The 24,943-nt window shown below is 40.4% G+C and overlaps 1 protein-coding gene across 1 annotated transcript in view; it reads left to right on the top strand.

The window, feature by feature from the left end:
* LMF1 (lipase maturation factor 1) overlaps window positions 1-24,943 on the top strand; it is a 113,265-nt gene that overhangs the window by 74,872 nt on the left and 13,450 nt on the right. Inside the window, exons 4-6 of the mRNA XM_081338113.1 lie at window positions 13,240-13,423; window positions 15,000-15,153; window positions 20,857-21,040. Of these exons, the coding sequence (XP_081194239.1) occupies window positions 13,240-13,423; window positions 15,000-15,153; window positions 20,857-21,040 (522 nt within the window). The remainder of the gene's footprint in view (window positions 1-13,239; window positions 13,424-14,999; window positions 15,154-20,856; window positions 21,041-24,943) is intronic.

Below are 24,943 nucleotides of genomic sequence, written 5' to 3'. Positions count from 1 at the left end.
AGAAAGGAGGGGCACTCGCTGGATTGCGGGAGAGCCACAACTCTCCCGTTAGACCTGGTGATCCCTCCAAACCGGCAGACGAAAGGACCGGCCATTATGGCTCATCCCTACGCTGTGAACAGCCGAAGTCAGCGCGAAAGAGACTGGGTGAGATCTACTACTTTTACACCCTAATTAATTTCTGTACCTCCTTAAGCTGCTAAGCATTCTCCCCCCTGCGGTGAGGGAAGGGGGATTTCAGCCCTCCCTCCAGAAAGAGCTGCAACTAAATACCCAGGGGCATTTTAAACATTGAAAAAGTAACTGAATCCCAATTAGAACTTTATTTCTCAAAGCATGTGGATTGAAATATTTTTTATTTTTTATTGTCTACTTCTGTTGGAAATCTGGATTCTTTCTTATGAAAAAAAGAAAAGAAAAACTGAAAAGATTAAGACAACTTTGGGACTCAAAAAGAAACTTTAAAAGGGGCCTGGCTGACTGCCCAGGGAAATAGATAAGATACATAACCTTGAGAACTTTGAAACAACAGCTGTGAAAGGCTTTGTGTTCCCTACCTAGAAAAAAATTCTCTCCTTTGGATTTTTTAAGTGTAAAGCCTTTAGCTTAAAATACTAATATGGAAGAAGACCAGGAACAAAATTTATTTATGGATGAAGATCAACAAACTCTCGCTATGTTGAAAACACTAATACAAATTCTTACCACAACCAATGAAATACTAAGAGGCTATGTGAAGGAACAAGAATACAGCCCAGATATGAAAGCCCAAACTTTGACCACAACTAAAGAATCATCTATACAAAATACAAAATACAATAGAAAAAATGAAACATTCAAGTACGATGACAGAAGAATCTACTATTAAACAAATATTGATGTTTGAAAATCCAGAAAAGACATTGACAACTTGGAAAAAGGAAAAGGAATTCAGAAGGAACCAGAGGATCTAGAAAAAGAACAGTTGGATGAGAAGACAAACAATTCAGAACAACTACGTCAATATAGAAGAATAAAGAGACGACCCACTAGACCTACAAGTCCTCTCAAAAAATGGCGATCGGATGGTTTTGCCAATATCAGTTAATATACATGATATTACAAGCAGATTGGTTCGATGACCCAAAAACAAGGACGTGGAAGATGATTTGGCAAAGGAAAAAAGCCAGATTAAGACTCAAGAAGAATGGAGTTTTGACCATCTTACTGAAATCGGAAACAGAATGTATTAAATAGATAAGATGTGTATGTTGAGCAGAAGACATTGTTATGAACTGAGATAAAGAAAAAAATTTGGTCATTAAAATTTAGGAGTATAAATATTAATAGCTAATTTGAATATTGATTTGTGCATAAAGGTCATGTAAAAAAAAAAGAGCCTTGGTGGAGCAGTGGGCTAATGCCTCCTTAAGTAACACCAGCTGCCTGCAATTAGTGCAGGTTCGCATCCCGCCAGGCTCAAGGTTGACTCAGCCTTCCATCCTTCCGAGGTAGGTAAAATGAGGACCCAGATTGTTGGGGGCAATTAAGCTGACTTTGTAATAATGCCGCTTGGGGTGTGTGTGAAAGCCCTAATAAGCAGGCATATACATAGAATGAAGGCTACTGCTAAGCTTGTAAGCCGCCCTGAGTCTTCGGAGAAGGGCGGGATATAAATGTAATAAAATAAAATAAATAAATAAAATAAAAGTGAATAATGTAGACAAGCTAAAAACCTATTGTTGAAAGTAATAAATAGGTCTATATGGAATGTTAAAAACAAAAACTATCAGTTTAAGCAAGAGATAGAGGAAAAGAGGAAGTATTAAATATTGAAATAAAAAGAAATTCTGATTACTACTTAAAAAACCCAACTGAAAATTAGCAAAAAAGGAAGGATATCATATTGTATCCTTAATTTGTTGACATAGAGGGTGAGAAGTTAAGTAAATGGGATGTGTATTTTGAATATTAGATTTTGTGAGGAATGGTAATAGATGAATTGGGAGTATACTAAAAAACTTGGGAATGATAAATATCAAACATTAAATCTAAATGTTAGTGGAAATTAAAATTGAAGAATCTATTAGGTCATTGATTGTCTAAAAGATTGTATGTTAAAACGATTAGAATATGTGTAAACTAAAAACTATGGATATATGTAAGAAAGTTATTTTCTATGTGATTGATAGGATAAAACTTGTCTTTAAATCTACAAACAGACAGTATATATCCGTGGTGGCAAACCTGTGGCGCACGTGCCACAGGTGGCACACAGAGCCCTCTCTGTGGACAAGCGTGACGTCGCCCCAGTCCTTGGCCTTCAGTTGGGTTTTATAAAACCTTTTCGCTTTAGGCCTCCGCCGCCATGTGCAAAAAAAAAGTTCAATCAATCAATCAATTTTAACTTCTCAGGGGAAAAAGGATCTTGCAAAGTTGGAATTGATTGATTGAACTTTTTAGTCCCACTCAGCCACGCCCACCAAATGGGCCATTCCCACCCAATTGGCCACACCCACCCAATGGGCCACGCCAACCCGGCACCCAACGATACATAAGTGGGTTTTGGGTTGCAGTTGGGGCACTCAGTTTCTAAAAGGCTCGCCATCACTGGTATGTTCTTGTTAGCTGCGAAGTCGTGTCTGACCCATCGCGACCCCATGGACAACGTTCCTCCAGGCCTTCCTGTCCTCTACCATCTTCTGGAGTCCCTTTAAGCTCACGCCTACTGCTTCAGTGACTCCATCCAGCCACCTCATTCTCTGTCGTCCCCTTCTTCTCTTGCCCTCAACCTTTCCCAGCATTAGGCTCCTCTCCAGTGAGTTCTTCCTTCGCATTAGGTGGCCAAAGTATATATATCACTGGTATATATGAAGGGAAAAAGAGAGGAAATGTTTATGGTAGCAATTTGAAATCTGTACTAATGATATCTGTATGTAATTGAATTACTACTACCCACCCAACATGTTGCTTTTCAAATATGTGAATGTAATATTAGAAAATCAATAAAATTTGTAAAAAGAAAGAAAGAAAGAGAAAGAAAGAAAGAAAAAGAAAGAAAAGAAAGAAAGAGAAAGAAAGAAAGAAAGAAGAAAGAAAGAAAGAAAGAAAGAAAGAAAGAAAGAAAGAAAGAAAGAAAGAAAGAAAGAAAGAAAGAAAGAAAGAAAGAAAGAAAGAACTGAAACCTGGAAAGAGATGAGCAACCTGGCTTCATTTTCGGCCATTTATGCCCAGGAGTCAAGCGTCTGAGGCCTGCAGAGTAGAAAAGTCCTGAGTTTAGATGGATCAATGTTTTGGTGGTCTTTGGTTGGTTCCTTCAACTGCCAGAGTCTGTTTATCCTGGCTGAGAATAACGTGAGCTGCAGTGGTGCAGTAGTTAGAATGCAGTATTGTGGGCCAACTCTGCCAATTGCCAGGAGTTCAATTCTCACCGACTCAGGTTGACTCAGCCTTCTGTCCTTCCAAGGCCGGTAGAATGAGGACCCAGAACATTGGGGGCAATAGGCTGAATCTGTACACCACTTAGAGAAGGCTGTAAGGCTCTGTGAAGCGGTATATAAATCTTAAGTGCTGTTGCTAATGCTAGTGCTAATACTGTTGGAGTTCAGCTAGTAGAGAAAATAGACCAGTGGTAGCTCTAGTAGTTTACCAGAGCAGAAATTGGTAGGAAAATCCGTGTTGGAGAAACTAGTGATTAATTCTGCCTTCGCCTACATCAGTGTAGATGCTGTCTTATGTAGAGACCTTTTCACGGTTTTCCAAGTAGTTACCAGATACAGAGTGCCCAAACACTTATAAATTTACTGAACTTTTCTACGGCTCAAATGTTGTGGGAGCTTTCATTTTTGAAGGGAAGAGAAGGGAGTTGCAAAATATATGCAGCTTGACGATTTCACTTTCTTTCATACTCACTTTGCAAAAGTTTCATTGAATAATTTCATAGTTGGAATTAATTATTATTATTATTAATTCGGTTTATATACCGCCCTACTCCCGAAGGACTCAGGGCGGTTTACAAGGCAAAATTTAAAAACAATACAATATAAAATTAAAATTAAATTAAATTAAGTCTAGCCCCAAAAAATTAAAATCACAATTTGAAAACATTAAAACCCCTCAGTCCAGACCAGATAGCTCAAAGAGCCAGGTTTTTAGGTCCCGGCGAAATGAACGAAGGTCGGGGGCAGTCCGGAGTTCCGTTGGCAGTTGATTCCATAGGGCAGGCGTGCCCACAGAGAACGCCCTCCCTAATGCAACATATTAGTCAAAGTGGGTTGTTCTGTGAGTTCAGTTTTGACTCCTACGACTTGGGAAGATTTCAGAAGTGGTTTTCCATTAGCTGCTCCTTAGGGCTGAGAGGAATGACTGGCCCATGCTCACCCAGCTGGCTTCAGCCCTAAAGTGGGGCTGAAAGTCAAATCTCGCAGTTTCTAGCCTGATGTCTTAACTGCTATACCAAACTGGTTTTCATTAGTGGAACAAGACCCCCAAAATAAAGACCCTTAGTTTGGAGGAAAAACAATTAACCCCCAATTTTAAAATGTGCATACAGTATATTGGCTTGTGGACTTTTAATCCAACACAACATTACTTGAATTTAAAAAAACAAAACAAAAGCAGTAAAATTTTGATTCTCAAGTTTTCTACTCAGCAGACTTCAAATTTTGGAGATAAAATTTTGCTTTCAGCTTCTTTCCCCCTAAACAACAACAAAAGTAAATTATGTAAATTTGGATTTAGCAGACCCTCAAGTGGTCTGTTGGGGTTTTACTCTAGTTTCTTATCATGGACCAAACCCAAAATTGTTAGCATATGTTCATGGCAAACCATAAGGGGCAGATGAAAAAAAATAAAAAATGATATTAAATCACATGGGCAGGTTAAAAAGATTGAAACTTCATCCTGAGAAATTGACCATTTTCGCTGGATTTGTTACTTTACATAGTTATGGAAGAAGTTTGATTTCTGGATTCATACACTAAGCACAGAAAATCTGAGCAAGTTTAAAATGAACCATGTATATGGAGTGTCTTGAGAAAGTTGACCCAGTTAAGCATGTAATTAAAAAACCAGCCATAGGATGATTAAAAGGTTTTAGTTTTATAAGGAAGTACAGCAGTTAAATTGGATTCACCCCCAAAATGGGGTGAGAAGGGGACGACAGCATGAGGTGGCTGGATGGAGTCACTGAAGCAGTAGGCGTGAGCTTAAAGGGACTCCAAAAGATGGCAGAGGACAGGAAGGCCTGGAGGAACGTTGTCCATGGGGTCGCAATGGGTCGGACACGACTTCACAACTAACAACAACAACTTCATGGTTCAAGGCACTGTAGAACCTTAACCATTATGTAGGCATTTTGGGTGAACTCGGTTATGATGTGAACCATCATGTGGTTGATATGGTTGGATATACCATGTTCTGTGAATATAGCAGCTGGATTTGGTTAACATGGGTTTTCGTTTTAGCATATTGTGTGAATCTATCATCAGTTTATTCAACCATATATCCTTGAACTTCCCTCAAGTTCTCTTCTAGGTTTGTCCTTGGCAGGACCTCTGAAATTCTCAGCAACTCAAACTTGGAGTGAAATGTAGATGGTAACTCTATAAATAACCCTCCATTTCTGGAATGGAGAACTGCCTGGATGGTGGCTTTGTTGTGTTACTGGTGATACCAGAGAACTTGGAACAGCACCAGTTGTGGTCTAGGATGACCTCTAGATCTTCCCATTTTCCATAATCTGTTCTGTCTTTGATTAAAAACTAATCATTTCAGTTCCATCCAAGCAAAATTGCTTCCCCAACCTTTGGCCCAGATATTGACTGATTGTTGCCACAGATAGACATTAGATTTAAAGAATTATGCAGACTAAATTAGGAGTAAGTCCCACTTATTTTCCAGTGAATATATGAACAATCAGGCTGTTAATAGAGTTTGCGCAGGCTGATTTTAATATCTTCTGAAATGTTGTGGTGTCCAGTGGGTGAACATCAATATAGTCTAAAGAAAAGAAGGAATAGGGGTGACATGACAACAGTATTCCAGTATTTGAGGGGCTGCCACAAAGAAAAGAGAGTCAAATTATTTTCCAATGCACCAGAAGGCAAGAAAGGAAGCAATGGATGGAAACTAATCAAGGAGAGAAGCAACCTAGAACTGAGGAGAAATTTCCTAACAGTGAGAACAATTAATCAGTGGAACAACTTGCCTCCAGAAGTCGTGCTCCACCACTGGAGATTTTTAAGAAGAGACTGGACAGCCACTTCTCTGGAATGGTCTAGGGTCTCCTGCTTGAGCAGGGGGTTGGACTAGAAGACCTTCAAGGTCCCTTCTGGCTCTATACTGAATTTGAATTTGAAAAAAATAGTTGTGGCATCACAAACTCACTTCCCTACATCTACTATCTTAACAGTTTTTATACACATATACCCACCACACAGTGCTTTTCCAAATAACCTATTATTTATTTCTGCCTCCTATCAAATGAATTATTTTCAGCGCAGGTTGCTATTCTTTGACGGGAAAGTCACACAGAGCAAACCTGCAGAAATACAAGTTGGAAGAAAGCTCTGAATTTCCCAAACTTTAATTGCAGGACCACCAGATATTCACGTGCACACACACAAACACACACATTGAATCATTCCATTTTTGTTTCAATTTAAAGAGTTTCAAAAAATACCTTTCCACACAGACGTGGAAGATTATGCTGCTGGTTTTCACAATCTGAATGCTCGAGGCTGGCGAGCTGCTTAATGTCACAAAATGGGTGGGCAGCATATTTTGTTTAAAAAATTAAAAGTTTGGAAAAGTTTTCTTCCTTTTTAGAAATTTTGTTTTCATCAGATGTGGAACATTGGGGTTCCATCAAGTAAAAAATCTGCAAAATTCTGCAGTCTACCTCCAAGCAGGAATCTTTTTCCCCCCAATCTGCAGATGAAAGAATGAAACTCCTTTTTGAAAAAAAAATGAAGATGTGGTAAATAGACTGTCCTCTTGAGAACTTGTGTATATATCAAATTTTGAGAACAGGAAATAACTTGCTAAAATGAAAGGTGTTCCAATTAACATTTCTCCGCAAATATTCCATGACTTACTTGCATAGCATTTTTGCTTTAGAGACATCAGGCCAGAGGAGACCATATGGACCGAGAATAATAGACCTTGTAGTCCAGTCCTAAGAATGTTAATGTCAGACCTACCTCAGCTTGAACCTCTAAGAACAATCCTTAACTCCATTTATCGAGAAAGGTATCATTTTCTAGAAGTCAAATGAATTACAGTAATGCATAGCCAGAACTGAAATCAACTGAAATCATGCACCAAAATCCCCAAGTTTAACTTTTTCCTTTTAGTTGCCTCCCATCACTGAACCCCCATGTCCAATCAAATTCAAACAAGATTTTTTAAAACAGTCAGTTCGGGCGTAGGTTTGGTATGCAGCTGCTTTCCGTGGCCATGATTCTTTTTTCTATAATCTTTCCTGTCTAAGCATCAGAAACATAAAAACAGTTCTTTTTTTTTCATTTTTACACGAAAAAGTCCATAAGGGGTTTCCAGTCACCGATAAAAGCAAATATTGTCTTTTCTCTAATCAAAGAAGTTTATTTATCCATGTCAACAAGATCTGCAAATTTCACCATCCATCATGGGGGCCATCTGTGTGCATATAATAATCTCACTGTAGTAATTATATATTGAAATAAACTTCCATGATTTTTTTTCTGACTCTGTACAGGTAGCCCTTGACTTACAACCATTTGTTTAGTGATGGTTCAAAGTGACTTATGACCGTTTTTCACACTTACGACCGTTGTCCCATCCCCATGGTCACATGATCAAAATTCAGATGCTTGGCAACTAGTTATTATTTATGACAGTTATGACAGGTCTGGGGGGATGTGATCATCGTTTGTGACCTTCTGACAAGCAAAGTCAATGGGGAAGCCATATTCACTTAACAACCATGTTATTAATGACTGTGGCAAGAAAGGTTGTAAAATGGGACAAAAGTCACTTGTCTCACCTAGCAACAGAAACATTGCGCTCAGTTGTAGTCGTAAGTCAAGGACTACCTGTATTCATCAATCCTAATAAGAAAAGTCCTGGCTTCAACTGAATGTTAGTCTTTAAAATTCACAGTATCAATGTATGTATTTGAGTCCATTTTTTTAGCTTTTTTACATGCCGACCAAGCCTGATAGAATCTTCCTTCATATTGTTCCCATTTCCAGCATGCATTTGGAATGCCTTTATACAGCCTAGATAATTTCTCTGATATCATTTAACTACAATGCATCATTTCATAAAAATTCTCTTGAAGAATTTTTAACATAAATTTAAACCCTTTTGACTACATATTTTCCCATTGATCCATATGTATATATTATAACCAAAATTATTAGATATCTTTATTGTGTACTTTAACTCGTTCTTCATTTCAGATTTCAACAAAAAATTATAAATCTTAGCATTTAGCTGTTCATCATTGGTACACAATTGTATTTCAAATTCTGTCTTACTTTGCTTCAAACTATAGGGCTTTTTATCCATTTTAAATCTTTCTTAATAACTGTCAGTGGGGAGAATAATTGACAACTGTATCCTTCTGCCTTTGGTTGCTTTCTTGATGTACTCATAAATGCCCTTGGATGGTTTTCCAGTAATTCCCCAAAGCCCAAACGTTGTGTTTAATACAAAAAAGTCAAAATCTTGCAAGATTGCTGAACCTCATGACATTTGCACCTGAAATTTGTGCGACTTGGGTAAGAAATCTGAAGCCTTATAAGTTAGCTGAAAATTCAGAAGTTTTGAGACTCTTAGGATTTGAGCCAGATGGGAAGTTTGCCAACTCATACTGCAATGTTGTATTTCTATATTACAACATTTAATTTGCGTAAATCATATTTTGAATCAAGGGCAGGTTGAAAATGCACTTTAAAATATAATGATGGTTTTAAAATATTTTCAAGCAGCATTCATACTAAAATACTAGACCTGAGAGAAAGATGGCATCTAACTTGGTAGACGTGGCCTAATTTCTCCTTGTTTGCAATTGTCCAAGTAATGTTCACTCCAAGTAGGGAAAATATAGGCTCTCCAGAAAAATTAATGCCAACGTTCTGCACCCAATTTCTGTGGTTTCCCAAGAAGAAAAACTTTTTCAGTGACACAAAACACATAGAGAATTTTCTCTGAGATTGTCTTCCTTTACATATTGACACTTTGGGGGTTTGCTCAAATCAGTATTTTAGCACAGACCAGAGGAAAAGATGCTGATGGGGTATGTGTCAACACTGCTAACATTGGATGTTCTTGCTTTGATGAAAGATGAAGAAGCAGCTATTTTATATTTCTACTTGTGTATCACTTTTAGAGTTAAAGTTAGATGAAGATGGGAGGGGGAAGGAAGAATATGCATGGGGGATTAGTTAGACATAATAACAGCAGCAGAGCATTTTCAAGGTTGTATGTAATAAGAGGCGATAAGAACTGGCAGGGTAAGCTAAGGAGGGAAAACTTAACTTTCAAAGTAATTGGAGAATGTGATTTATGACGGTTAACTAAAGGAGGGAACTATGCTTTAATATTATTGTGCTCAGGGGAGGGGAATCCAGATTTTGGCTTTAACCAAGTATTGCCTATGTTGTGTTGCTCTAATAAAGACTTTTAAGGTAACAATGCCTCAGAGTTCTTTGAAGAGTTCGTCCATTGGAAGCTTGACATCATGGACAGATAAAGATGAGAACTTGAAACTTAAGAGCTGAATTTGGGTTAAGAGATCTACCTTCGATAAGGCAATAAACCCTCCTTCTCCTTCACATCCTTCATTCTATTCTATTCTATTCTATTCTATTCTATTCTATTCTATTCTATTCTATTCTATTCTATTCTATTCTATTCTATTCTATTCTATTCTATTCTATTCTATTCTATTCTATTCTATTCTATTCTATTCTATTCTAATGTTTTTCCTAACATCCTAACACTTGGCCATAATCTGCCTTCCAGTAACCTCAGATTATTATGCTCCATCTCATAAGCTTGGAGGACAAAGAAGAAGTTGTCAATTTCTTCAGGACCTTAAAAGGTGCTGCCATAATGCTTGGTCTTCTCAAGTTTCTCAGTGCCAGTTTCCAGGCCAAATCTTCCTCATTGCTTTTCCAGTTTGTCTGAATGATGGAGATGTTCTGGATGCGGGATTTGACCAGTGCAGAACAGAGTAGAACAAAATCAGTGAATTCTAGAATGAAAGTACTGAAAGGGCCTCAGGTTGATGGGGTGGGTATTTGGCTCCCTTAGGCAACTGCTGTCCCCAGACTCAGAACACAGAATAACAGAGTTTGAAGGGACCTTGGAGGTTTTCTAGTCCAACCCCCTGCTTAAGCAGGAGACCCTATGCCGTTTCAGACAATTGGTTATCCAATCGCTTCTTTTAAAAAGCCATGGTGGCGCAGTGGTTAAAATGAAATATTGGCAGCTAACTGACTGCCAGAAGTTTGATCCTAAACGCTCAAGGTTGACTCAGCCTTCCATCCTTTCAAAGTTGGTAAAATGAGGAGCCACATTGTTGGGGGCAACAGGCTGACTCTAAACCGCTTAGAGAGGGCTGTAAAGCATTATGGGGCAGTATATAAGTCTAAGTGCTATTCCTGTTGCTAAAATCCTCCAGTGATGGAGCACCCATGACTTCTGGAGGCAAGTCATTCCACTGGTTGATTGTTCTCACCATTAGGGAATTTCTCCTTAGTTCTCACTTGCTTCTCTCCTTGATATTAGTTTTCACCCATTGGACTTACGGGGAGCAGCTTTGGGACTTTGGATCTCAAGTGTCCAGGACTGAATGTGAACATCTAATTCTTAGCATGTAACCATCTGTAATTTTACCAAACTTTCACTGGCTTACTAAAATGAGTTAGGATGTGGTTACTTGACCATTATCTGGTATGAGGGACTTGCCTGCCTGGGCGTGGTGAGAGTCACATAAGGAATCATGGTTTGAGAGCATAAGGAGCAGGGAAACAATTTTTTTATTTTCTAAATTAATCCTATGAGAGTCATGAACCGGTAATATTTCATAGCACGTTTCATGAAACATAAGTCAGAATCCATAGAACTCATTATTCAATTTTTAAAAAACAGTGTTCTTCCCTTTGATGCCACGCTTAGTAGACATTTTGTAGTTTTGTAACCAAATAGTTCTTGCCTAATTATAATGATTAATACCATGTTTTAATGAAAGAAATCCTTTTTGAATGCTTATTTATTAAGAAATCCAGCACCTGGGAAAGTGACTACTGTTAATAAGCCTCTGTACCTGTTAAGGTTACACACCTGTTTAGTTTTCTCTGCCTGGGCTGCTCACCTTGGAGAGAGGCAAAATTACCCCTCCTGGTTAGCATCTCAACTCTGCCGGAGCGAATGAGAGAGAATTGTCTGCTCAACAGTGCTAAAGCTGGGCACAAATCATCTTTTGAAATTTTCCCTCAAATCTGTGATGGAGGGAAATTGACAGATGTTTTCACTGCATTTCTCCATGGGAAGGAAACACCGGCCTTGCCTGAGGGCAAGATTCCCATAACAAGGGGATGAAGGGAGCTACCGAAAAAAGTATGGAAAATGTCTCAAAGGTGCTTTTCTTCTTTTCCTTCATTCAAAAGACACCTGGACGGTTACAGATTTGCAACTGACAAATGGAGCCCCCTCCCCACACCATCTAGTCTCAACTGTCCTTCCATCCCACCTACCCACTCAATGCCATCACAACTGGCGAAGCTTCTTGGATGAGAAGCAAAACAACTTCTTGAATTAACATTTATTAAATAACCTCCTCCTCCTTCTTCTCAGTCCAGTTTGAAAAAGAAAAGAAAAGAGAAAAAAACACCTTTGAGACAACTATTACGATCTGGATGACTGAGACTTTTCACAGACAAATTATGGAAAAGTTTCCCATGATGACTTCCATGGAGATTTAATCCATTTCCCTATAAATACGTAACACAGAAAATATAGCTTATCAAATGTAGCTTAAGTTCATTTTCAACTTACAACACCAAATGGAACCAGAATTCTGGTTGTAAGCTGGGGTGGTCGTTAAGCGAACCACCATGTGACAGGACTCAGTTTTACAACACGTTTTATGATGGACATCAAGCAAGCAGTCACCATTGTTAAGCTAATCAGGTGAGTTGTAAAGTGAATCCACCTTCTCCAATGGGCACTTTTGGCCAAAAAGATGGCAAAAAATCCCTAACAAGCAGGACGCTGCAAACAACGGTCAACACTAGCCAGTTGCCCAGCACCTGAATTATGACCACAGCGATAGCGTGACAGTTTGCCTTCTTTTTCCATGAAGACTTCAGAACTGAAGAAGCTTCTTGGATGAGAAACGAAGCGTCTTCAGGGAAAAACAAAGAACGTCCAGTTCCTTTTGAAAAAGCACCCTTGGGACAATCATGACCTGGATGACCGAGAATCTCCGTAGACATTTGCCCAGCAGTCTTCTGCTCCTTCAGTAGCTGCTTCAAAGACGTGCCTACATCAGGCCAAACAACAGGTGTTCCCCAGGTTCCTAAGTGCACCCACGGTCAAATTAGATCTGTAATTACTTTTTTAGTCTTTCCATTTTCACTTTCTTTTTTTCTTTATATATATATATATAAAGAAAAAAAGAAAAACCTCAGAAAACATATATATATGTGTGTGTGTGTGTGTGTGTGTGTGTGTGTGTGTTTGTGTGTGTGTGTAAATAGTTAACAAGCATTTAACATATATATATATATATATATATATATATATATAACACATATATATAACATATATATATAACATATATATATATATATATATAACATATATATATATATATATATATATATATATATATATATATATATATATATATATATATATATATATATATATATATATATATATATATATATATATATATATATGACAGCTGATAAAATAAGAGTCTTTTGTTTCTGGCTTTCAGGTTAGAAGGGGAGGGGCCTTGTTACCCCAGAGTGGGGGCAGCCAACCACCCATTGAAAAGCTGCTATCTGCTTCTTTCTCAACTTACTTTCTATTGTTTGCATGGGAAAACGTCAGATTCATCTTATGCTACTTCTGTAGCCACTTAAGCTTCAGTAAAGTAGAGATTCTTGGCAAAAACAAATGGCCAGGAGTCTTTCTTTGCTCGATGACCGAGTGGGACGGTTGACATCTGAACGGGTATTTCGCCTTCTTTCCTCTTAGGTACTGCTGATCATAAGTGGGAATCTAAGCTTCCTAAACTGGCTAACCATCGTGCCTAGCATAGCATGTTTTGACGATGCCTCCTTGGGAATCTGGTTTGGTTCCAGCAAAGGATCTCTGAAGGCCCACGTCTTAAAGATACAAGCTGAACAGGCAGCAGGGAAAGTCGGCCCTTTGCAATATGGTATGTGAAATTCATGCAGCTGGTTACAAGAGTTTCCTCTGCAACGTAATCCACTCCAAACAGAGGGCAATGTGATGTTTGTTAAGTTCCACCTGTTTTAATATTTTATAGCCTTTAATTGATCAATTAAGCAGGACTGGATAGGAGACCATCAGCATTTCCTGTGAGGCTGAACTCAGAAGTCAGGAAGAAGTTATCTATGATAGCTGTGTACATGAAGGCACCACCAGTCAGTCTCATCTCAGAAGTGACTTTTCTTCTCAATTGATTAACCCTTTAATTTTTATTTTAGAGAGAGAGAGAGAGAGAGAGAGAGAGAGCGCTGACATGCTGTAAGTCTCTGACCTGGAACTGGCTGAAAATAGATTAAAAACTTAAGTTCCCTGTAAAGGAGAAAGCTATATTTTTATGTAGAGGGAGAAAGACGAGACGAGAAACAATGTTTTAGTTTATTTCTAGCCAGGTTTATTTCATTTGCATTGGCTGCACTCATATACACAGCCTCTACTCAACCTAGTCATGCAGTTTCTAAAGTAACCAAAGAGGTGGAGTCCCCACAATGCAGTGACACACACAGGAACTAGCCAAGGTTAATATTACCCACGTTTAACATGTGGGAATGCAGATTATAAATAACCAATCATGGTGAGTTTCTGAATTCAAATACTCATTGATATGACTCTTCAATATGCTTGTGAATATTTCAAGTCTGCTTCTTTAATGGAAGAGAGCGTGTTTCAGTAAAGCTGGAAGGGAAATGGGCTGCCTTTAGACCCAATAGCAGGGGCTACAAGCAACCAAGATGGCCAGGATCACATGATCTGAAACCATCCCCCTTTTCCAATGTGTCTCATTCATAAGGAAGCTTCCATGGCTGATGGGGGACCAGCATCTGGGTCTCTCCATGCCTTGGCCAGCACCTTCATCAGGCTGCCTCTTGATCTGTCTGGCCACATATTTTGACTTGCATCTAGACTTGTCACACAGGAATGACAAAGGGGAGCATGATGTTCATAAGGAAAAAATTATATGCATAATCCTGAATCCCTATTGGAACAATATATTTATTAAGGTAATCCTGAATTGAAAAATACCGAAAAGCTTTGATAGTGGACATTGCAGTACCTGGAGACAGGTGAATAAAGTTAATTAGATGAGGAGACTAAGCTTTAGCTTTGGAGCACAATAATAAATATTGCTGTTTATGTGAATTTTGGACTTTTTCTCCACCAAGAATCAGCTAGAATACAGACTTTTCTGTACTTTGCCAGAAATCCCCAGTTGGCTTTGGGAAATAATTTATTGTATTAAATAAAAGTTTGTTTTTCCCAACTGAATGATTGGTATGTACTACTGGAGTACAAGTCCCATTATCCCCAGCAGGCAAGCAAAGGCTGCCAGATATTTTAAGCCATTATATCAATGCTAGAACTGGTTCAAAAGTTCCTCGGCTTTGGAAGTTCATGAGTGACTATGGGTCACTCAAGCTACAGCCTTGCCACATTGCACCCTCCATCCTTAACGTCTGTCCAGGAAAGAATCAGCCTAAGAAAAGGGCATCTTGTCTTTTCCGCAGGGAGCTACATCCGCAAAGCTGTGAATGTATCCTTGGGGGCACTGATCATCTTCCTCAGCATTCCAGTGGTTCTCAATCTGATTAGTTCCCGGCAGATCATGAATACTTCCTACAACCCCCTCAGGATCGTCAACACATACGGAGCATTTGGAAGGTAAGACCCTCAATATCTGAAGAGCATCTGACATGTCTTCTTGGTCTCTCTTTCAGCCATGCCACTGTACTTTGTAAGAGGAAAAAGCAGCACCAGAAATCCATTTAAAAACACTCAAGAATCTTTTCAGGGCAGGAGGACATGTCTGGTCACAAGAGCATTCCAGGAAGTGCAATGTAAAACAACTCCCTTTCTGTGTGGAGTTGTTTCTGCAGAGTCATCATCTGTCTTTCAAATGCCTGCAACTCTTTTAAGGACAAGAAGCAGTGGATGGAAACTAACCAAGGAGAGAAGCAACCTGGAACTAAGGAGAAACTTCCTGACAGTGAGGACAATCAACCAGTGGAACAACCTGCCTCCAGAAGTGGTGAATGCTCCAACACTGGCAGTTTTTAAGAAGAGACTGGACAGCCATTTGTCCGAAATGGTATAGGGTTTCCTGCCTGAGCAGGGGGTTGGACTAGATGACCTCCAAGGTCCCTTCCAACTTTACTACTACTACTACTACTATTATTATTACATGGGAGAAAGCAATACGTGTTTGGAAGATGGATGGGTGGTCCTCAGCTTTTGCTTCAAAGCAAAGCAAACAAGAGGGTTCAAGGCCTTATGGCACCTTATGGACTGCAAGGCGATCAAACCGGTCAGTCCTAGAGGAGATCAACCCTGAGATCAGTCCTAGAGGAGATCAACCCTTTAGAAGGCCAGATCCTGAAGCTAAAACTCAAATACTTTGGCCACCTAATGAGAAGGAAGGACTCACTGGAGAAGAGCCTAATGCTGGGAAAGATTGAGGGCAAGAGAAGAAGGGGACAACAGGGAATGAGGTGGCTGGATGGAGTCACTGAAGCAGGAGGCGTGAGCTTAAATGGACTCCAGAAGATGGTAGAGGACAGGAAGGCCTGGAGGAACGTTGTCCAAGGGGTCACGATGGGTCGGACACAACTTCGCAGCTAACAACAACAATGCACACAAGTGAACTTTAGCTGCCAAAAACTAGTCAGTGTGCGGCAAGCTGGAGCCAAGGAACGGTAGAGTAACTGAGGCTGCCAGCAGCGGCAGAAAAGACTAAATTTACATGGTCCTGAAGTGCTTTTTGTCTCTCCTTGTAGCTGAAATAAACAAAAGAAAAATCCAATCTGGATTGTTGTTCTAACACAAGCCACCACAGTCCATGCCCAAGTGGCAAGAGGGACTTTCCTGCTCTCTGTCAGGCCCGGTTAATGCTCCCTCCCCCAGTCCCAGCCACGCAGAAGCTGTTTCTTCTGCAGTTGTTGGCACAGGGAGATGGCCACTGCAGCTTTTCCGCACCTCTTGATTGCATAGGTAGCTCTACAACAACAGAAGCCTGTTTTGTTTGTGTGGTTGTTTCTGCTCTCTCCCCATCACTCCAGGCAATATTTCTGCTCTGACAGAGAACTGCAGTTCATAAGGAAACTGCGATACTGTAAAGTTTGATGTGTTTTGAACGATGAACATACTTTTTATATTATGCTCCAGATTTGCATTCTGCTTGGCAGCAAGCCACTTCATGATGTCGCACGGAGTTTTCCTGGAAAGAGTGAATAAATTAGGAAATCCCTGGAGGTGGAGCTTATATCTGACACCCTTGAAGCAGGTTTACATAGCAGAGAAAAAAACTGCCCATTCCAGGGAGGTGTTCTTCAGATGAAAGATTTGGCTCCAAGGAAGAACCTTTAATGGGTTGTTGAGATCAAGACCAACGTCCAACTCAAATGACATCAAGCCTTCCAGATGATTTGTGACTAGGATTGCCCCAACCCCCAAGCCAGCATTGCACTAACTGAGCTATCTGGCTGAATTGAAATTGACCACCCATGTAATTTGCCCAAGCATCTTGAATTATATGGCTTTTAACTTGCAAGTTCTGTTTTGCTACATGCTATCAAGTGGCTAATGAGCCTGACCATTCTTACCTATTTATGGTGGCTGTCACCAACATGTCTCTTGTGGCATTTTTAAGTATCTCTGCCTCATGTTTACTGCCATCAAATTTTAATAGAAGACTCCAAGTTCTGGTGTTATGATGGGGGGGGGAAGAGGCTGCACTCCTTCAGATCCTTCATCGAAGTTTATAGTTTTCCTCTGACACCCCTTCCATCTTTTTCCCTCCACACAAAAAAAGAAAAGGCATTTTGCTCTCTGTAAAGGAAGGATGTGAAACATTTCTTCATCATGGACACCCTTTATTGTCTACAAAGATACAAAGACTGAGCAGGTCAGACTATTTTCCAAAGCACCAAAAGGCAAGAAGAGAAACAATGGTTGGAAACTAACCAAGGAGAGAAGCAACCTAGAACTAAAGAAAAGTTTCCTAACAGTGAGAACAACTAACCAGTGGAACAGCTTGCCTTCAGAAGTTGTTGGTGTTCCCTCACTGGAGGCTTTCAAAAAAAGACTGGACAACCCTTTGTCTGAAATGATATAGGGTCTCCTGCTCAAGCAGGGGATTGGACTAGAAGACTAGAAGCAACCTAGAACTAAGAAGAAATTTTCTGACAGTTAGAACAATTAACCAGTGGAACAAGTTGCCTCCAGAAGTTGTGAATGCTCCAACACTGGAAGTTTTTAAGAAGAGACTGGGCAACCACTTGTCTGAAATGGTATAGAGTTTCCTGCCTGAGCAAGGGGTTGGACTAGAAGACCTCCAAAGTCCCTTCGAATTCTATTCTATTCTATTCTATTCTATTCTATTCTATTCTATTCTATTCTATTCTATTCTATTCTATTCTATTCTATTCTATTCTATTCTATTCTATTCTATTCTATTCTATTCTATTCTATTCTATTCTATTCTATGCCAATATTTTGACACTGACTGTCAGCAGTTTTCCAACATATAATTATCCATCCAGGGAGATGGGTAGCGACTCATTGTCAAATGTACTCAGGCAGAGTCTGGACAGCTATTAGCTCCGAGGTCCCTTCCAACTCTATTCTACGTCAGGAGTAGGCAACCTTGGCTCTTTTATGACTCATGGACTTCAACTCCCACAATTCCTTAGCCAGCCATGCTGTCTCAGGAATTCTGGGAGTTGAAGTCCACGAGTCATAAAAGAACCAAGGTTGCCTACCCCTGTTCTATGTCCTGTGTCTTTTGCACAACTTTTCTCTTGGCTTGGAAAGCTCAGAGTCTGGATCTGGATTCAGCCATGGCCAATCACAGGCCTTCTTGCATCCTAGTCTCAGAATCTGAAAATCATAATGGTTCCATCCTTGCATCCCGAGGAGCCCAGTTTGATTCCATCCTCAGCCATGGAAGTTCCAGCAGATGACCTGGGGAATTCTTGCACTCTCAGACAGACTCTCCACAGAGCTATTGTGGTGGGGAAAATCAAAGGACGGAGCGCTGTGCTTGCTAGAAAAGGATCATACAAACCAATCCGTCAAATATTCACTAAATCCCTTCCTTTTTCCGTAGGAATTTTTTAACATAGCCAACAAGGCTTCAAGCACGTTTCGCCATTTCTGGCTGACAATTGTCCTACAGCTTTTACTTTGGCACTAGCAGCAAACGCCTCCTGCAAAATATCCCTGACGATTTATGATCCTGGCTGATCTTTTTAACAGCCTTCCTTCAGTCTTCATTGCAAGTCCAAGAGGCAGAGCATCTATTTTTTCCACGTTGGTTGTAACAGAATGAGAACATGCTTTGCTCAAACCATTGCTTACAATTCCTGTAGTTAACTGATTGTGATCTTGTTGAGTATGTACGTTTAATGGTGGTCCTCAGGCTAAAACCACAATTGAGCCCAAACTTTACGTTGCTAAGTGACACATTTGTTAAGTGAATTTTGCCCCATTTTACAATCTCCCTTGCCACGGTTGTTAAGTGAATCACTGCAGGTGTTAAGTTAGTAACACCGTAGTTGAGTGAATCTGGCTTCCCCATTGACTTCGTTTGTCAGATCACAAAAGAGGATCACGTGATTCCGGGACATTGCAACCGTCATAACTATGAATCAGTTGCCAAATGTCTGAATTTTGATCACGTGACCATGGGGATGCTGCAATAGTCATAAGAGTGAAAAACAGTCATAAGTCACTTTTTTCAGTGCTCTTGTAACTTTGAACAGTCACTAAACCAGCTGTTGTAAGTCAAGGATTACCTGTACAACTTTAGATGGGGCCAGTTGGGGTCTTTAAGGGCCGCAGTGATTGTGTAGCCTCAGTTGTCTGTTCTCCAGCAGATATCACAATGCTGACAGGCGTCGCCTTGCCAGCTCACTACAAAAAAGGGCTACGTGTACTAGAAGTGGACCCCAAATAGACTGACGAGAAACAGCGGTCTGACAGTTTGATAAGGATCAAAAATACTTATCTTTTATTCCCACTGGAGTACAATTTTTAAAAAGAGAACTGCAGAGGTAGTGATAATGATAAGCCCAAGTATGATTGACAAATCCAATGAAAGGAAAGTAGGTGGGTTCTGTCCCAGAGTTTGGTGGTCTTGGGTGAGGCTTTGCATGGTTTGAACAACATTTCACTTTTTAATGTTTTTCTTCAGAAAATATGGGGATTTGTTTTAACTAATATAGATCTTTTTTATCATTTATATTTTTTATTTGGCATCGATTGATAACTAGGCTTGTTAATTGCCTGTGAAAATACACATCGCTGTTTTTTGCACTTCTTTACTGATCATTTTTTAAATACAAGTAGACCTCGACTGATGATCACAATGGAGGCCAAAATTTTGTTACTAAGTGAGACCTTTGTTAAGTGAATTTTGCCTCATTTTACCACCTTTCTTGGCACAGCAGTTGTTAAGTTAATAATACGGTTGTTAAGTGAATCTGGCTTCCCCACTGACTTTGCTTGCCAGAAGGTTGCAAAAGGGGGACACATGACTCCGGGACATGGCAACCATAAGTATGAGTCAGTTGCCAAGCATCTGAATCTTGGTCACGTGACCATGAGGCTGCTGCAACGGTCCTAAGTGTGAAAAACAATCATAAGTCACTTCTTCCAGTACTGTTGTAAATTCAAACGGTTATTAAACAAACTGTTGTATTGTAAGTCAAGGATTACTTGTAGGCGCTTCAATTCTAATATATTGTGAATGCCCCATGAAATCTTGATACATAATCAGGACTCTGCTGGACCATCCCTTCCTGGGAATCCAGAAAGCCTTTCTCGTCTGCCTCTAAAGCTGTGCTGTGAAGTTGCACCCTGGCTCTTGAATGTTTCTTTGCCCTGGTGCTTAAGCCGTCCCTAGAAGCCTCTTGGTAGGATCTCAAGACCTTCAGAGCACTCAGGAATAGAATATAGATAGAATATAGAAAATGGAACGGAACGGAACAGAACAGAACAGAACAGAACAGAACAGAACAGAATAGAATAGAATAGAATAGAATAGAAGTTGAAAGGGACCTTGGAGGTCTTCTAGTCCAGCCCCCTGCTCAAACAGGATATCCTATACCTATACCATATTAGATAAGTAACTGTCCAGCCTCCATCTCCAGTGATGGAGCACCCACGATTTCTGGAGGCAAGCTGTTCCTCACTGTTGGGAAGTTTCTCCTTAATTCCAGGTTGCTTCTCTCTTTGGTCAGTTTCCAACCATTGTTTCTTGTCCTGCCTTCAGGTGCTTTGGAGAATAATTTGACCCCCTCTTCTTTGTGGCAGCCTCTCAAATACTGGAATACTGCTCTCATGTCACCACCCTCTTCTCTCTTGCAGCATAACCAAAGAGAGAACCGAGGTTGTAATCCAAGGGACCTCCAGCTCAGACCCCAATAATCCTGCTGCAGTTTGGGAAGAATATGAATTCAAGTGTAAACCAGGGAATCTGCAGAGGCGGCCCTGCCTGATCAGCCCCTACCATTATCGCCTGGATTGGCTCATGTGGTTTGCTGCCTTCCAGGTGAGTTTCCCACTGAACGGGGCAATTCTAAAACAGTTGACCCAACTGAGTATCTGGCACTTAAATTAGACTAGCCTTGCTTCCCAGCATCGTGACAAGATTTGAGATTCACCTATCCAAGCTTGAGATGTTTAAGGTGCCCATCCAAACACTGCTATCCATCACAGATCCTGAGAACTGCCAGGGTAAAATCTTGTGACTACAGAGAAAGATTGTGAAGAGTTTAGGTCCTTTGGCCACACATGTACTTGCCTGGCTAGCGCAATAGAATTATGAGCAAAGTTAGAATTTTTCCTAATTTTTTTGATAAGTTTCTCATGTTTCTTTAACTACTCTGTCTGTTGTGTTTCTCTAAGTAGAGAAAGTAACAGTTTTTCTAACTATTAAAAATGCCTTCACCCTGCTTCATTTCTGATATTCTAGCTTTAGCTTTTACAAAGTTCCTCCCCTGAATATTGAAACGGAGCAAACTTTTTAAGTTTCCAGCACTCTGGGTTAAGGAGTGGGTTTGCAATTATCTTCTGAGATGACCATAGTTTTAAAAAGAATGTCCATTTGACTGTAACAAGGGAAGGGTTTTTGCAAGTATTGCCAGGAAAAAAAAGTCTACAGTAAAAATGTCACTGCTACAAAGCTTTGATAGAAGCCTGACAATATCATGTTTGCCATAATGTTATGGTGCAATGTTTTCTTCTGTTTGGGATGACTCCATTGAAAGCCATACATAGTCTTCTTCACTGGAATCTGTGGTTCAAGTGCCTGAAATGGAAAAGGAGGAAGTGTTTCCAGGGGAATATATTCCTAATATTTAAGCAGCAGAGTCTTTTTCTTCGTTATTGTTGTTGTTGTTGTTGTAATGGTCATCTTTACAATGCAGGTGGGACAATTGAAGTGGGTTTATCACACAATAGAACCAATAAACAAATGGGGGGGGATTAAAACATAATTTAAAATGCCAAATGGCTTCTAGATTCCATTCAGTGGCCTGCTGCCGGGTCTGTGGGGGGTAGCCAACAGACTCTTGACTGGTTCCTGAAGAGCAACTAAGAAGTATGGGAGAAGCCATTTCCATCCCTCTGCCTGCCTTGCAACAGATTGGGGGGGGTGGGTGGAACTCTTCACTGCTTGATACGCAAGAGTCCCTTCTTTAGGCGGATTCTAGAAAAACTTCCCCTTTGGGGACATGCCCAGATTTCCACTGGAAGCAGAAAAAGGAGGCCTAAAACCTGTCACGGTCGAATGAGGACTTTTTGAATATTGGCACATCAAAAGTTTTATACACTTGTGGATCCATCTGGATCACCCACTTCCAAAGAGCATTAGGGGAAAAAATGCCGTTGCTTAATTGCTATACCAGAAATGCTTTTAATTGTAACACACCATTACTTAGCCGCCCTGAGTCTTCGGAGAAGGGCGGGATATAAATGGAATTAAAATAAAATAAATAAATAAAAAATATATGATTAGCCAAATATGGAGCAGTGGGCTAATGCCTCCTTAAGTAACACCAGCTGCCTGCAATTAGTGCAGGTTCGCATCCCACCAGGCTCAAGGTTGACTCAGCCTTCCATCCTTCCGAGGTAGGTAAAATGAGGACCCAGATTGTTGGGGGCAATTAAGCTGACTTTGTAATAATGCCGCTTGGGGTGTGTGTGAAAGCCCTAATAAGCAGGCATATACATAGAATGAAGGCTACTGCTAAGCTTGTAAGCCGCCCTGAGTCTTCGGAGAAGGGCGGGATATAAATGGAATTAAAATTAAATTAATTAAAAAATAATAACCCTTTGCTTTTTTTTATCCTTTCCAACTCAGCTGAATGTTGGAAAGAAGTGATGTGAAAGGGACTTAGGAGTCCATCAGCAAATGCTCCCAAAATTGGACAGAACTGCATCTCGTGGGAAGAAGGGAGAGAAGTCAGCAAAAGAGAGGCTGAGTTTGAAAATAGAGCAGATCCTGGAGGAGAACTACAAAGAAAAAGCACATCCATGGGAAGGGCAGTTGGGCAAGAGTACCCAGAGCACAGCTACTTGGAAAAAATACAGAATAACAGAGTTGGAAGGGACACCCACAACAACTTCCAGAAGCAAGCCATTCTGATTAATTGTTACTGATGAGTTAGAGGGTTCGAAATAATTTGAGCAGCTGGACTCTGAAGGTCTTCCTTACCTTCTTCTTTCTTTCTTTCTATAAACAGTTAGAACAATTAACCAGTGGAACAACCTGCCTCCAGAAGCGGTGAATGCTCCAACCCTGGAAGTTTTTAAGAAGAGACTGGACAGCCATTTGTCTGAAATGGTATAGGGTTTCCTGCCTGAGCAGGGGGTTGGATTAGATGACCTCCAAGGTCCCTTCCAACTTTACTATTATGATTATGAACCCCCCTTTACTTCCCTCAGGAACCCTGGAGCGGGGGAGTATTGGAAAAAGGGTCCTCCAAACTTCCTTGCTGGGCTTGGGCCCTCAGTCTCAACTCAGGCCACTAACATGGGAAAGGAACCAGGATTCCACCCTGATATTAGCAACGGTTAACTAATGGACAGTTAACCAGTGGAAGGACTTGCCTTCAGAAGTTGTGAATACTCCATGACTGGAGGCTTTCGATAAGAGACTGGACAGCCACTTGTCTGAACGGGTACAGGGTCTCCTGCCTGAGCAGGCGGTTGGACTAGAAGACCTCCAGGGTCCCTTCCAACTCTGTTATTTTATGTTCTGTGCTGTCAGATGAGGTGCTATTCTTCGGTGTTCCCTGTCAGGAGCTGAAGGGTTTTTGAGAGTGGGAGTGGGGTGTCCTCTTCGGATGAGCACTGTGTTGATATCCTCTCAGTGTCCTTGTGTTCTGTTTTGTTCCAGCACCATCTGGGAGTTTCCATTCCAGCAGTTGCTCGCAAGGATTTTTTTCCCCCCCTAACAGTGGCACTTCAACAAGGAATAGTACTGAGTTCAGAGTGTTTATTTGAGAGAACACGGGGAAAGTTGAATTACTCATTATGATGGATGTTTTAAGTAGCAAGAACTGGCCATGAAAGACCTTTCAAAATCGTCACCAAACTTGTGGGCAGAGAAATTGGATAGAAAAATTTCTTCCAATGTCTCTGAGGGAAGCAACTATCTTCCAACCATTTCTCAAGGACAGAGCTCAATTTTAGCAATGGCAGTAGGGGGGTTTTTTAACTGAAGAAGCCCCTTAAGAATTTTCCCCAGGATTTCAAGAAAACGGGGGAAAAGTAAGGTGGTTAGAGATGGCTGAAGAGAGACATGCGCCCAAGTGGAAGACCGGATATACAACCACTTTGCCATTTCATCACTCAGGGCAAGCGACAAGCACATTCTGCCTCTGTGAGAATTTCTCAGAATTTTAATCAATCGATCGATCGATCAATCAATCAGAATAGAGTTGGAAGGGACCTTGGAGGGCTTCTTGTTCAACCCCCAACTCAGTTTCTCTTCTCCTTGGAAATGAATTCTGAAAGCAAGTTCTCTTTAATCTAATTGAGTAAATATTTACAAGCTCTTTGCTTCTAAGAAAATCCATCTGTAGAAGACTGTCGTGAAAACAACACTTGAGACTTATTCTTCAGGGTGTTGGGAAAGGTGTCCAGATGCCACTCAAAAGGTTGGGCTTGGATCTGACCCACACAGTCAAACTTTCATCTTTGTTCTAGGAGATTGGATACAGTGAATATATCAAAGACAGAAGTGGCTATCTTGGTTTAATTGCTCACTTGGGTTACCCTTGGCTTCACAGGAACCTGAAAAAGCTACAAGGGCTGTGGTTGACATCACTGTTTTTGCTCCGAATTATGAGTCATTGCAAGGACTTGGTCCTTGCCACACAGCTATGGCAATGCTCTATTTGCCAAACCATCGCTCTGTTTTGCTTTAGTGTAGAATTGATATGAAGCC

This window comes from Vipera berus (assembly GCF_964194415.1).
Source record: "Vipera berus genome assembly, chromosome: 13".
Lineage (NCBI taxonomy): Eukaryota > Metazoa > Chordata > Lepidosauria > Squamata > Viperidae > Vipera > Vipera berus.
Note: the sequence above shows the minus strand (reverse complement) of the source record. Positions and strands in the feature narration are given on the sequence as shown.